This window comes from Anopheles darlingi, chromosome X (assembly GCF_943734745.1).
Source record: "Anopheles darlingi chromosome X, idAnoDarlMG_H_01, whole genome shotgun sequence".
Taxonomy (NCBI): Eukaryota; Metazoa; Arthropoda; class Insecta; order Diptera; family Culicidae; genus Anopheles; species Anopheles darlingi.
In genome coordinates this window covers 9,640,418-9,652,912 of record NC_064873.1, presented here as the reverse complement: position 1 = coordinate 9,652,912, position 12,495 = coordinate 9,640,418, and the positions used below count along the sequence as shown (strand labels likewise).

At 56.6% G+C, this 12,495-nt stretch overlaps 1 protein-coding gene across 1 annotated transcript in view; it reads left to right on the top strand.

Annotated features, from left to right (window-relative positions):
• Positions 1–10,113: 10,113 nt before the first annotated feature.
• LOC125953940 (cytochrome P450 307a1) overlaps positions 10,114–12,495 on the top strand; it is a 5,980-nt gene continuing 3,598 nt past the window's right edge. The window contains exon 1 of the mRNA XM_049683815.1: positions 10,114–10,660. Coding sequence (XP_049539772.1) covers positions 10,141–10,660 — 520 coding nt within the window. The 5' untranslated portion in view covers positions 10,114–10,140. The remainder of the gene's footprint in view (positions 10,661–12,495) is intronic.

Sequence of the window (12,495 nt, the reverse complement as noted above, 5' to 3'; positions counted from 1 at the left end):
TCCTCCTCCCTTGTACTAAACTCTGACGACCGTGGCGATGACCATGCGGCGATCAGCGAGTTCTTCTCGCTCGCAGCAGGATCTGCTAGAAGAAGAAAAGGAAGAAGAATAGGAAGAAGACAAGAAAGAAGAAAAGGAAGAAGAAGAAGAAGAAGAAGAAGAAGAAGAGAAAGAAGAAACTAAACCCTACCCCCTACATGCGGGGTAGTTCCTCGGGGGTCTAAACCCCCTAGTCCGCAATAAGCTCGCGTCATAGCTGAGTGACTCCTCGCCTGAGTCAGCCAGTCAGCCAGTCAGCATCCGTTCTCATCGACACCTTCTCTCCCTTCCACACACACACACACACGCACTCATTAGCCACTCAGAACTTCATCACCCCCGGACAGAAAAATTCGGGGTGCAGCTGAGCGCGGATAATGTATGTGTAATGAACCCCAAGGGGGTTGCTATGCGCAACAGTATCAAGAGCATCCCTTATTCACGAGTCGTTAACTGCGGCACGGTTAACTCCCCTCTCCCACCCCGGGGGAAATCCCCTTTAATCACGTCCGAGTCCGAGAGCGATCCCGGGGGATGGGGTGGTTGGGGATGCGCGCGCGGCTGTATGTGTGTGTGTGTGTGTGTGCAGCCACGCATCAAAGACTCGCTGGCGGTGCGCGGTTTTTGGTGGTTGGTGGTTACGATTCGGTGCTTCCTGTCCAATCGACCGGCTGGTAATCGGAACCCCCGTCGCCTTGGTCTTCCACCACCGACACCACCACCACCACCACCACCGTGCCCTTTTTCGTCTTCGGCGCCAAACTGCCACCGGATCCTGGGGCCTGGGGCCTGTGGGGGCCCCGAAATTCCCGGAAAATCGCTGATCCGCTTGACGCTGACGTCAACGGTTCCTCGTGCTCGTTCTTTCGCCCCGCTTGCGTAACCCTACACCCAAGCGCACAAGGTAAGGTGCACGGTTGCTAAGGGCTGCCGCTGCTGCTGCTAACGCCTTGCGCCGTTCTCGAACCCGGAAACACACCACTGTTCTGTTCCTTCTGCACCCCTGCTCCCCTGCTGGGGGGGGGTTGAGAGATAAGGGCGGGCGGGGTGCCGAGGGTGACCTTGAGCGATTTTTGAGCCGGGGGGCGAGATGACGATGGCAGATGGATGGAAGAAAGAGAGAGAGAGAGAGAGAGACAGACAGAGAGAAGGAGAGAGAGAGAGAGAGACAAAGAGAGACAAAGAGAGAGAGAGAGAGAGGAAGAGAAGGAGGGCGTATCGTTCATCCTGCCAATCGGTTACGCAATCGAGGCGCTGCACACAGATGCAATGGTCAGCAAATGCTGGTTGCGGATTGTTGACCGCATTGTTACGGTGCTCACCCCCTGCTCCACCACCCCTGCAAGTGCACCATAGTTCCCCTATTGCTCATTCACTGTTCTAGTTGCTTGCCTCATTAATAGCCCACTATAGCAGCCACGCCATTGCATTGTGCGTTCCTTTTGTAGTGTGGCTGAGGCAAGCAAATCTGGTCCCGGGGGGAGAAGGAAGGGGGGGTGCGAGTGCCATGTCAGCGCAACAGCTAGGCGAGGGTGTCAGGTACCAAACTATACACCCCGCCACCACCCCTCCCAGGGCACTGGTTACCCCTGGTGCCTTGAATCATTGGAGAGAACCCAAAATTCGCCTTCGTCTGCAATCTTGATTACCCTCCACCCCTATGCCCACTCCCCGTTTGTGTCGCTTACCTGCTGAAACAAGGAACCTCCTGTGCTGCGCACGCGTCTGAGATATGCAACCGACAGAAATCCAAATAGCAGATGGAGAAAGAAATAGAAATACACAGAGAGAGAGAGAGAGAGAGAGAGAGAGAGAGAGAGAGAGAGAGAGAGAGAGAGAGAGAGAGAGAGAGAAAAGCGATATCGATCTCAGCAAATCCCGGAACACTGCACGACGAAACTCCTGAACAAAGCCAAACAGGCGTACAACGCTTAGAAACACACAGACACACACACACACGCACATACACTCGGAACACCAACACTCTGGCTGGGTAGACGCTGGCCTGGTTCGTGGCCTGGTGTGCGGTGCGCACCGCAGGACTAACGGCTCAATACTGGCTCAAGCTCATGGCCCCCCTGCTTCGAGACTTCGCCCTCAGCTGGCGTCCTGGAGCCCCGCTCCAGGATCAATCACCCGGCGACGGCGGCGGTGGCGCCACAGGGTGCAATTCCGGGTGCACACCACGCGGTGGCCCAGTAACCAACGGTGCTTAGCACCGAACAGCTCGTTGCGTTGCTCCGTTCTCCTATTACGCCCGCACCCCGCCAGTATCAGCCATCAGCCCATACACACACACGCGCGCGCGCGCACGCATCGACGCAGGCAGGCAGGCAGACACTTGCACATGGGCATGGGGTTCGGAATTCGGTTTTCGGTTTCGGTTTCGGTTTTTATTGCCGGACCGGCACACCGTCCCCACACACCCCGGGCCCCAACTCCAACCAGCACCACCAACCAAACCAACTCATCATCATCAGCTCATCCCCGGCCACGAGCGCCGGGCAGTCGAGCGTGCGCCCGGAGAAAGCGAAAGTAAGGCGTAGAGAGGACGGGGTGGTGGGGGTGGGGGTGAGGGGTGTCTCCTCCTCGGGCACGGGATCAAATCAATAGAAATCCTCAACCGTAGCGTAGAACGCTAACGAGGGGTGCATAAGATGACCTGCCCCATACGGGACCAAGCGACTGGAGCCCAGTCGGGGGGGAGGGGGAAGTGGTTCCGGTTAGTTGATGACTGGATAGCGTTCCCCCCCCCCCCCCTCGGAACAATTGGTTTCTAAGTCACCAGTCGCGTGATTCTCTCCCTCACTCTGTTTCTTTCTCTCTCTCTCTCTCTCTCTCTCTCTCTCTCTCTCTCTCTCTCACACACACACACACACACACACACACACACATGCGTAGACACTTCGATAGATGGGCTTATCAATGTGTATCAAGTAATGCGCGCTGTGAGTGCAGCACTCTAGTGGAAGGGATGTAAGGGTAGGGGTGTCCTTTCGCACCCCAGCAGCATTCCAGCAGCAGTTGGCTAACCTGCTGATGAACATCCACCGCCCGGGGATTCCCCGTCACTCTCACCCCCGGCAGAGCCTTTTGCACAAACCATAAAACTTTTTCCGAACCCCCCTCCCCCCTTTTTGTCCACCCTCCACGTAGCGAAGTACACGTCATCTGCGCGTTGGGTGACGTCGCCTGACAGCGAGCAGTTCGCCGAAGGTAGCACCAAAAGCCGAGAGATTCTTTCAATCCTATCCTTCTACCTCTTCCCCTGGGGTGGCGGGGGGACGGTGCTTTCTCTGCGCGGCACAAGAACTCTCCCCCATCCCTCCACATCACCCCCTCTTCTCCCCTTCCCATGCATCCCCTGCTTCAGCGCTAGCTAGAGCGCAGAGACCGCTGGAACGAGAGGTACAAAAAACAGGTTTCCATCCCCCCACCCCCACCCCCCCCCGCCCCCGCCCTCGGCCGATCGCCTTTTTGGCGATTGCGACACCCTTTCGCACCCCATGACCAAACGCACCCCCCCTCCCCTTTTCCATCCCCCCTCCCCCCCACTGTAGCCCTGGGTTTAACTTTTGATTTTCACCCCCTCTCTCATCCCCCGTTACCCCCATCACTCTCGTCCCTGGTAACCCCCTTTTTCCTCTTACTTTTTTCTTTCGAATCGCGCACATCATCACCCCCTCCCTCCCTCCCTCCCTCGAACCTTCCCCTGTGCCCCCGTGTGGGAGTTCTGCTGCTTGTGCTGATGCCGCCACTGCCACCCCCGTTGCCGCCTGATCTTCATCTAGATCTTTCTCTCTCTCTTTCTCTTTCTCTCCGATCACGGGGGGTTCTGCCCGGTCCTGAGGATCGAGTGGGGTGAGGAGGAGGGTTAAGCGAAAGGGCAGGGCTATCCATTCTTAACCCCCCTTTAACCCCCCTCCCTCAGGCTGCAGCCGATCGTTCTCGTGATCGCAATGTAGAAACCGGCTTTCGCTTACTCGTCGCCGTCGCCGTCGCCGTCACCGTCACCGTCGTGTGGATAGCGGCTAGAACGTGCATTAAGGGACTCTGGACCCTGGAGGACCCCCGGAGGAGAAAGGTCCCCCCCTGGTGGGATGGGGAGCTAGAGTGACTGACATCCACTGAGCAGCTACTGCTGCCACGGATAACCTGCAAAATTATGACGCAACTGTACGTGTACCAACCCCCTCCCCCCATTTCTTTCTCTCTCTCACACACACACACACACACGCACACACACTGTCGCACTTTCTGGAGAATGTTCCGATCGTTGCCGTTTGGCCAGCAAGGCAGGGAAAGAACATTGTGTTCGCAACAGGGGGTTTGCACTGGGTGGAAAAGCTTCCACTTCCACTTCCACTTCCCACTACCCTCCCAATTCCTCCCTCGGTACACGGTAAACCAGTTTTCATTCCCCTTGTGCAGGCTGTGGGTCCTCGCTGCCTGTTGCAGGAAAGTTCTTGGGTCTCGCTTGGATGTGGGGGGAAGGGCGGGTAACCAGCCCATTTGGCCTCCACCTCCCCCGGCGCGGAGAGGGTCACGGAGAAAACGGGTCATTAGAATGGTAGACCCCCCCCCCCCCCTCCCCGCACCCAGGGCAGGGCGCATTATGTCGCAATTCCTCTCGAGGGGAGGGGGATGAGGGGTGGTGCAGGGTATGGACAGTAGTAGTAGCAGCAGCAGCAGCAGCAAAGCTTGCATTCTGCTCTAGGTAACCAGACCGTTGATCATCATCTCGCCAGCACGCTGCCATTAGAGAGAAAGTCGTGACGGTGAGGGGTGAGGAGGGATGAAGTCGCTTAGAATCGACTCCACTACTCCCTCTATCTTTGCCAACCCCATCATCACACACACACACAAATACAGATAGGTCGTGATGAACCGGCACCGGCCATTCAACCTTCGCCAGCCCTCAGTCGCGAGGGGCTGAGGGTGGAGGGTGGTGGTGGGGGGAGGGGGATAGCAAAGGGCAGTTAGCCTGATCCCTGAGGTTGTGGCGGTCCGCCACCTTTTGTTCGATTTGCGTCGATCAATGCTCGGCCGACTCTCCACGAGGATGTCACAAGAGGACGGCGACGGCGACGACGACCGTGAGCTTCGACCACATCCGTTCTCTTCACACACACACACACACACACACACACACACACACATACGGGCGCGCGCACACACCACGCGCTAATTGGCAGTTATTGATCGTGTACCCCCGGGGGAAGGAGCAGAACGACGAAAAAAGAAGGAGAGAGAGAGTGAGAGAGGTGAGGTATCTCCGTGCGCATCCATGCAGACGCAGACTGACCCCTGGCTGTTTGCTGGTGCCACTACTACTACTACTGCTGCTGCTGCTGCTGCTGCTACTGATCGGTGGTCTGGTGCATTGCTTCCTATCAAGGCAATATTGGTTGAAGGGAGCGTCCGGAGCGTCGTGCTAGCTCATCGACATCGACGCCGCCTCCCCCGCCGCCTTGCCTTGTCTTGTCTTGTGGTTTGTCGCCCCACACACCCCCTCCCCCCTCCCCGGGGGTATCCAATCTGGAGCGACGTGTTCTAGACCACTTTCACGGCCTCTTCCTCACACACGTCATTGTCATCCACGTCCTCTCGTTCCGTTTCGGTGCGACACGCGAGGAGGAGTAGAGAGAGAGAGAGAGAGAGAGAAAATGATGTGAGCGAGATGAGTTTTGGATATCGAGCGGAGCAGCAGAACACTTTTGCTATCGTAGAAACCCGATCGAGGATGACAACGGCAACGACAACGATGATGATGACGATGGCGATGGCGATGGCGATGATGATTATCACGTTGGCATCGGCGGCGGCCCGCAGCGGAAGCTCAGAAAGCTGCTGGACAAGTTTTGCCTGGCTTCTGGCTTTCTGGCCTGGATGGAAGGATGGAAGCGAGGAGAAAAAACAAAAAAAAAGCTAAACTAAAATGGCCGATCGCGAGACGACGACGACGACGTGGACGTGGACGAGGAGTCCCGTAGGATGGAGGATCCGGTCTTACCTTACCACCGACCTCCCACCCCCTTTCTTCTCTTTCTCTTTCTCTCTCTCTCTCTCTCTCTCTCTCTCTCTCTCTGCCACTCTGGCTTTCTTTCCTTTTGCTAGCACGCTAGCTACCACTGACAGCAGCAGCAGCAGCAGGCCAGTTCTAGACACCCGCATTCTCAGCACTCGCTCTCCCTTTCCTTCCTACCTTCCCCATCGAGCAGACAGCCCCCGGTCCCCGGTGGTAGGGGCATGACATCAGATCAGATCAGACAGTCCGGCCACTGCGAAGTGCCACCTGACCGACCAGAGACCAATGAGATCACTAATCCCGCGTAGGAAAACGCATTTCTGGACCTGGCATTTCTGATACGGGTCGTCGGGTTTGCGTCGGAATGCTATGCCACACGGGGGTTCCCCCTGGGTTCACCCTTCCCTATATATTGGCGACCAGAATATGAAGTCGCCGTCGAAAAAAAAAAGTTCTACAGATAGAACTGTCACTTTTGCCTCAATCGGTACTTCAATCAGTTTTGAATCTGATGCCGGTTGTCTTACGTCAGTTCTTACGGTTCGCCAATTTCTTGGTCCAGCTAATGTTAAAGTATGAATACGCTACGCTAGAGAAAAACAAAAAACAAACCAACAACAAATCCTTGGATCCTGGCGTCAAGTCAATTCGAGGGATGAGGGGTGGGGGAGGCCGCTGTCAAACAACAAACAGCTCAACATCCAGCAGTAGCATCCGGAACCGATGCGTGCGATGCTTCTCAAAGCGGTTTGGCCTCGCACCTCGACAGGAAGTGTATGTGTGTGTGTGTGTGTGTGTGTGTGTGTGTGTGTGTGTGTGACGAGAATCGCCAATCGCTACGATCGGTTGCTGGTGCTGCTGCTGCTGCTAACGTTGGTGAAGGACGACATCCTCCACCCCCGCATTCATCCCCCATCCCCCTCCCCTTTCTGGCATTTGGCGGACGGTGGTCTGCGATCGGTCTGCAGTGCCCGTGCCAAGTGCCCGTGTTCTTGGCCCCTTTGGTGCCAATTGCTCATAATTGAAGGGCGAAGATCGTTCTTCCTTTTGCAGGAGGGGGTGCAGGGGTACTGAGAAGCTAGGGGATCGTCAGCTAACGGACGCCCGTTGTCGCGTCGCGTCGCACCCTTACTTTACCTTCCTCTCTCCTCCCCGGAGTTGAACCGGCACTTCACTCCCCGGTGAAAGTGCAGCAGAGCTCGCGACTGGCGCGTCAATCGAGAACCTTTTGAGCCGGGGGTTAACGGAACCTCTTGCAACCCCAGGGCGGAGGGGGAGAGAGGGATGTAAGACATCCTCGGAGGGGTGGAGTTGGGGCGGGGGGGGGGGGGGGGTGGAGGGGAGAACTAAGAACCTTTTGGGACGGACATCCTGGAGAAAGGTGCAGCGAGTGACAGAGAAAGAGAGAGAGAGAGAGAGAGAGAGAGAGAGAGAGAGAGAGAGAAGCAGAGAGAGAGATCTTTAGGAAGTGGCTTCATCGCACACACACACACACAGAGCCATTTTGCAAACGGCGGGACACCCGCAACCCGCGTCGCCCGTCGCCAACCCTTGCCCGAGTTCGTGGTGTTCTGCTGGTCGTCGCCGCGATCGATCCGATCCGATCGTCGCTCTGGACTTTCGCTCTGGACGCTTCGCTTCGCGTTTTGCTTTCCTTCATCTCCATTTCCCCATTTCCCATTTCTCCAGCTCGCCCATTTCACCCCCTCTGCAGGAGGAGAAGGAGACGAAGGAGGAGGAGGCCAATCGGCAGTATAGTGCCTCTCAATTGGTTCGCGCCGTCGCGATCGCGATCGCGATCATCGTCGTCGTCGTCGTCGTCGCGCTCCTCCTCGCGTCGATCGCGTGCCCGATCCCTGCCGAGCGCGCGCCGACCGAGACCGTAATCGCTCGCAATTGTATTCCCGGAAGGTAAGGGTTGCGAAGGGGGATCGAGGATCGAAGGGTGCGTGCGTGTGTGTGTGAGTGTGTGCTGCATCTCGCTCTTACGCACACGCCGCGTACTGGGCAGGCAGGGATCGTGCGCGTTCTCGCTATTGAGTATCTCCCTCTCTTTCTCATTCTTTCGTTTTCTCTCTCTCTATCGCTCTCTCTCTCTCTCTCTTTCACACAGCACACACTCCACCTTTCCACCATTTCTCTCTCTCCTTCTATCTTACACCTTTACACACACCCACACACCCATTCTGTCGTACCATTTTCTTCTCTCTCGCTCTCGCTCTCTGTCTGTCTTTGTCATCCGCTCGTTCGCTCATCTTCAAGTGATATCGCTCGGCGTTTTCTTTCTCTTTCTCTTTCTATCTCTCTTTCTCTCTCTCTCTCTTTCTCTCTCTCTCTCTTTCTCTCTCTCTCTCGCTCTCTTTATTTCCCTCCGTCTTCCAACCCGTTTGCGCTCCCTCTTAAATAGCCTCCTTTTTTCGCTCTCTCTCTCTCTCTCTCTCTCTCTCTCTCTCTCTGTCTCCCCCTCTCTCTTTCCCTCTAGTGGCTGGCTGGAGTGATCTCTGGGAAGGTGGTGATCGGCGAGCGAGAGATCGAGCGCGTGCGCGAGCGTGCGCGAGCGTGCGCGCGCCCACTCCCTTTCAGCCACCCCCTTTTATCAACGAACGGAGCTCGCTCTGCTCGCGTCGCCACCCGCGGATCCGCAGGAGCCGATCGGAGCCGAGCCGCGAGCGAGCCAGCGAACCACCACATATCCCCTTGGCGAGCCAGTAGTGTAGTTGTCAGCCGCCGGCCCGAAATCCGCTCGAGCAGCAGCAGCAGCAGCAGCAGCAGCAGCACTCGCTGCCAGCCCGCCAGCGCCCGTTCCGTTCCGTTTCCAGTCCGTTTCCAGTCCGTTTCCATTCCGTTTCCACTCCGAGTCCGAGTTCCCGGGGCGGACGCCAACTCTATATAAATGTTGGCGCATAATCCGCACTTCGATCAGTCTAACCTTTTTCGTACTTAATCGTCGATCGGTCGATCGAAGCCGAACCGGGACCACGATTCGGTGGTGGTTTTTTTTGTTTGTTGTTGTTGTTGTTGTTGTCGTTTCGTTTCTTCTTCCGGCTGTGCGACGGTTTCACGACCCAAGGAGGCCCATCCCAGACAACCAAGGGAGACAGTGTGTGCCAAGAGTCACCAGTGCAAACCACCACCTGCACGCCTGCTGCACGCCTTTTTCGTCTACTACATCACACTCCCGGCCAGGCCATCACACTCCAGGCCAGGACCGCATCGACGCATCGACATCGCAGGAAGTCAATAGTAGTGCGAACGGCGCGGAAGGCGAAAAGGGTACGGAAAAGGAAAGGAAAGGAAAGGAAGGAAGTGCAATATCCCTGCCCCATCGATCATCGCTCACGCCAGTTCGCGAGTCACTCAGCTATCAGCAAAACTCCTCCAGCAGCAGCAGCAACAGCGCAGAGGAGAATCCTTACGGACGGACTCAATCAGAATCGACCGGATCGCCTCCTCAACTTCTCTCTTTGGTGCCTCGAGTGTTGTTGTGTCCCCGATCCCGATTGTGTGCTTTTTGGCGACTCGGTTCTGGTGTTCTCACTGTGTGTCAGTCAGAGCGAGAGAAAGAGTTAGAATAGTGTGTGGTAGTAGCAGGTTCCCTTCCTACCAGCAGTCCGGCAGATTTTGTTATGAATAGTTTTGTTGTCTAGTTCGGTAGTTTCGGTTGTAGTAGTTCACGACAGGTGGTTGTTTTTTTTTCTTTTGCTTCTTAGGTTTTGGTTAGCTGGATAGCAGCCATTTTTTGTTGGCAGCTCTAGGAGCTTAGGTACTAGATTCAGTCTCGACACACACACACACATACATAGACACAGGCGCCCGGCGTTATTCTCTGGACCCCATCTGGTCATCTGGTTGAGGGTAAACGATAGGTAGCAAGGAGTAGGAGCAGGAGGAGTTCCAGAAGTCCTGTCCTACCGGGACTAAGACATACAGAAGAGAGAGAGAGAAAAAAGGAGGGAGTCACAGATCGTAGAGAAGATCACTAGCGCGAGGAGTAACGTGTCCTGTGTCCGTCCCGTGGTTCCGTGGAGTCGCGTTTGTGTTTGTGTGTGCGCGCGTGTGTGTACTAGAATACGATGGCGTACGCAGGGCTGGTGCTAGCGGTGCTGACGATCATACTGTCGGTCGTGTGCTACTTCAAAATCCTGTACGAGTGGCACCGGAAGGTGCGCATCCAAACCGTCGCCACCCGACCGGGCACTGCCCGGGCACTCCAGAAGCTGGCGGCTGCCGCGGCCACGGCCACGGCCACGGCCACGGCTAGGGAAGCACCGACCGCTTCGGTACCGCATCGCATCGCCGCCTCGCAGCAATCAACCGAGCTGCTGTGCTACCCGCAGGCACCCGGACCGATGCCGTGGCCGATCCTCGGCAGCCTGGCCATCCTCGGCCAGTACGAGGTCCCGTTCGAGGGTTTCACCGCCCTGGCCAAGAAGTACGGCGATCTGTACAGCATCACGCTCGGCACCACGCGCTGCCTCGTCGTCAACAATCTCGACCTGATCCGGGAGGTGCTGAACCAGAACGGGCGCTACTTCGGTGGCCGCCCGGACTTCCTGCGCTTCCACAAGCTCTTCGGTGGCGATCGCAACAACTGTAAGTACCAACTCGGGGCGCGGGTCTCTCTCTCTCTCTCCTTCTCTCGTCTCGCTCTCTCTATCTCTTGATCACTGTGCTGCAAATAAGCAGTGAAAAGTGAAAAGCATTCCCTCCCTCCCTTCCTGTGATTCCAAACTGCGCTGCGAATTGCGCCGCAAAAAGGCGCCATAAGGCAGGTTCACCCTCATCTGGCTGGCTGGCGCCTCGGGTCCGGCTTAGCCAGGCCAAGCCAGACCCAGCTCGGTGGCCCAGCTCGGCCAATCTGGGCCAGAGAAAGTGAAATCCTCTCCAACCAACCAACCGACCAACCAACCAACCAACCAACCAACCTCTTTCCCTTCCTTCGCCACTGTTCGCCCTCATCCCTTGCAGATGGGGAAGAGAGCGGGATGAGGGGTAGCCTACAGACCACCACGGCCTGGGCTGTTTGTTTCCCCCCCCCCCCTATTCCCTTCCACCCTCTCCTCCGTGGGGGCTGCGCAAAAACGCGCACCGTGTGCCTTTGTCCTCTCTTCTTCTTCTTCGCCTCAATTTCCATCTGTTGCCTTTACTACTGCTACTGCTACTACTACTACTACTACTACTACTACTACTACTGCTACTACTACTACCAGTGCTACTACTACCACTTCATTTTCGTGGCCTGCTTTAGGCCGTTTTCGATTTCCTTTCGGGGCCTCGATTTGCCTCGATGATCTCGATCCAACCGGGCGGGGGGGCGCCCCTGCCTGACCTGACCCGGCAGTAGGGTTGTGCTCTCCTCCTCCTTCTCCTCCTCCTCGCAGTCGCAATTGAAGAAGACGACGACGGCGTGGCTGGCATCCGCCATAAAGGAAGAGCGCGCGCGGTGGACTACTTCTTCGAAAACGGATGCCAACGGGCGAACCGAGAAGCGAAAGGGAGAGGAAAGGGGGCCTAGCAGAAGCGAATAAGGGGAAAGGGGCCCTGGCCGCTCTGGTCTGGCCGATTTATTGGAATAGGAATAACGCCCCCCCCCCCCCCTCCCCATCCATCCTGCTCCAAATAGGAATGTAAAGTTTTATTTTTCGCACAGCGCAGCAGCAGCGCACCTCCTTCATCCCCTGTGGAAAAGAGGGTGGGGGGTGGAGGGGGTTTGGTGAGACCTAGATCCTTTGCGCAACCGGTGCAGGAGGGAAGGGAGATAGATGCAACATGATGCAACAATGCCTTCGTCTAGACCAAACAAACCCACACACACACACACACTGTTAGTTACTAGTGCTAGCTAGTGTCACCGGAGTACCTATAAAGGGGGGTTGCTTAACAGCACCCTCTCCCCCTACCTCTACCTTCCGAACTCGACGAAACCGCAACATGCGATTGACGTCCCGGTTTTCGCGGTGTGTCTGTTTTTTTTTTGTTTGCCGCCACCGCCAGCGGCCATTCAACTGCGTCCAACTATTTCCCGGGCCGAGGACCCCCTTCCTACCCCATGCCCCTCTCCCCTCTCCATTTTAGGGGTGCGGAAATATGAACCTCGGGCCTCGGGCTAGGGCTAGGAAATTACGGAAAAAAACGTTGCGCTGCTCAATCGGTGGACACACACACACACACACAGCCCAATCCGCTCAGATCAGCGCAAATTCGGTAGCGTGACAGTCGGTCCGAGCGCACGACTTATCGGTGGCTCGCCACGCGAAAAACAGGAGAAGCGTTTTGTTTTCGGGGGTCACAAACAGCCAGACACATCGTCTAGTGGGAGGGGGGATGGGACGCTCAGTGACACCAAACATCAGTGCCGACGGTTGCCACTCACCCTGCTAACGGTCGCCCCCGCAATCCAGTTTCCCGCTCCCTGCAGGCTGCGCTCC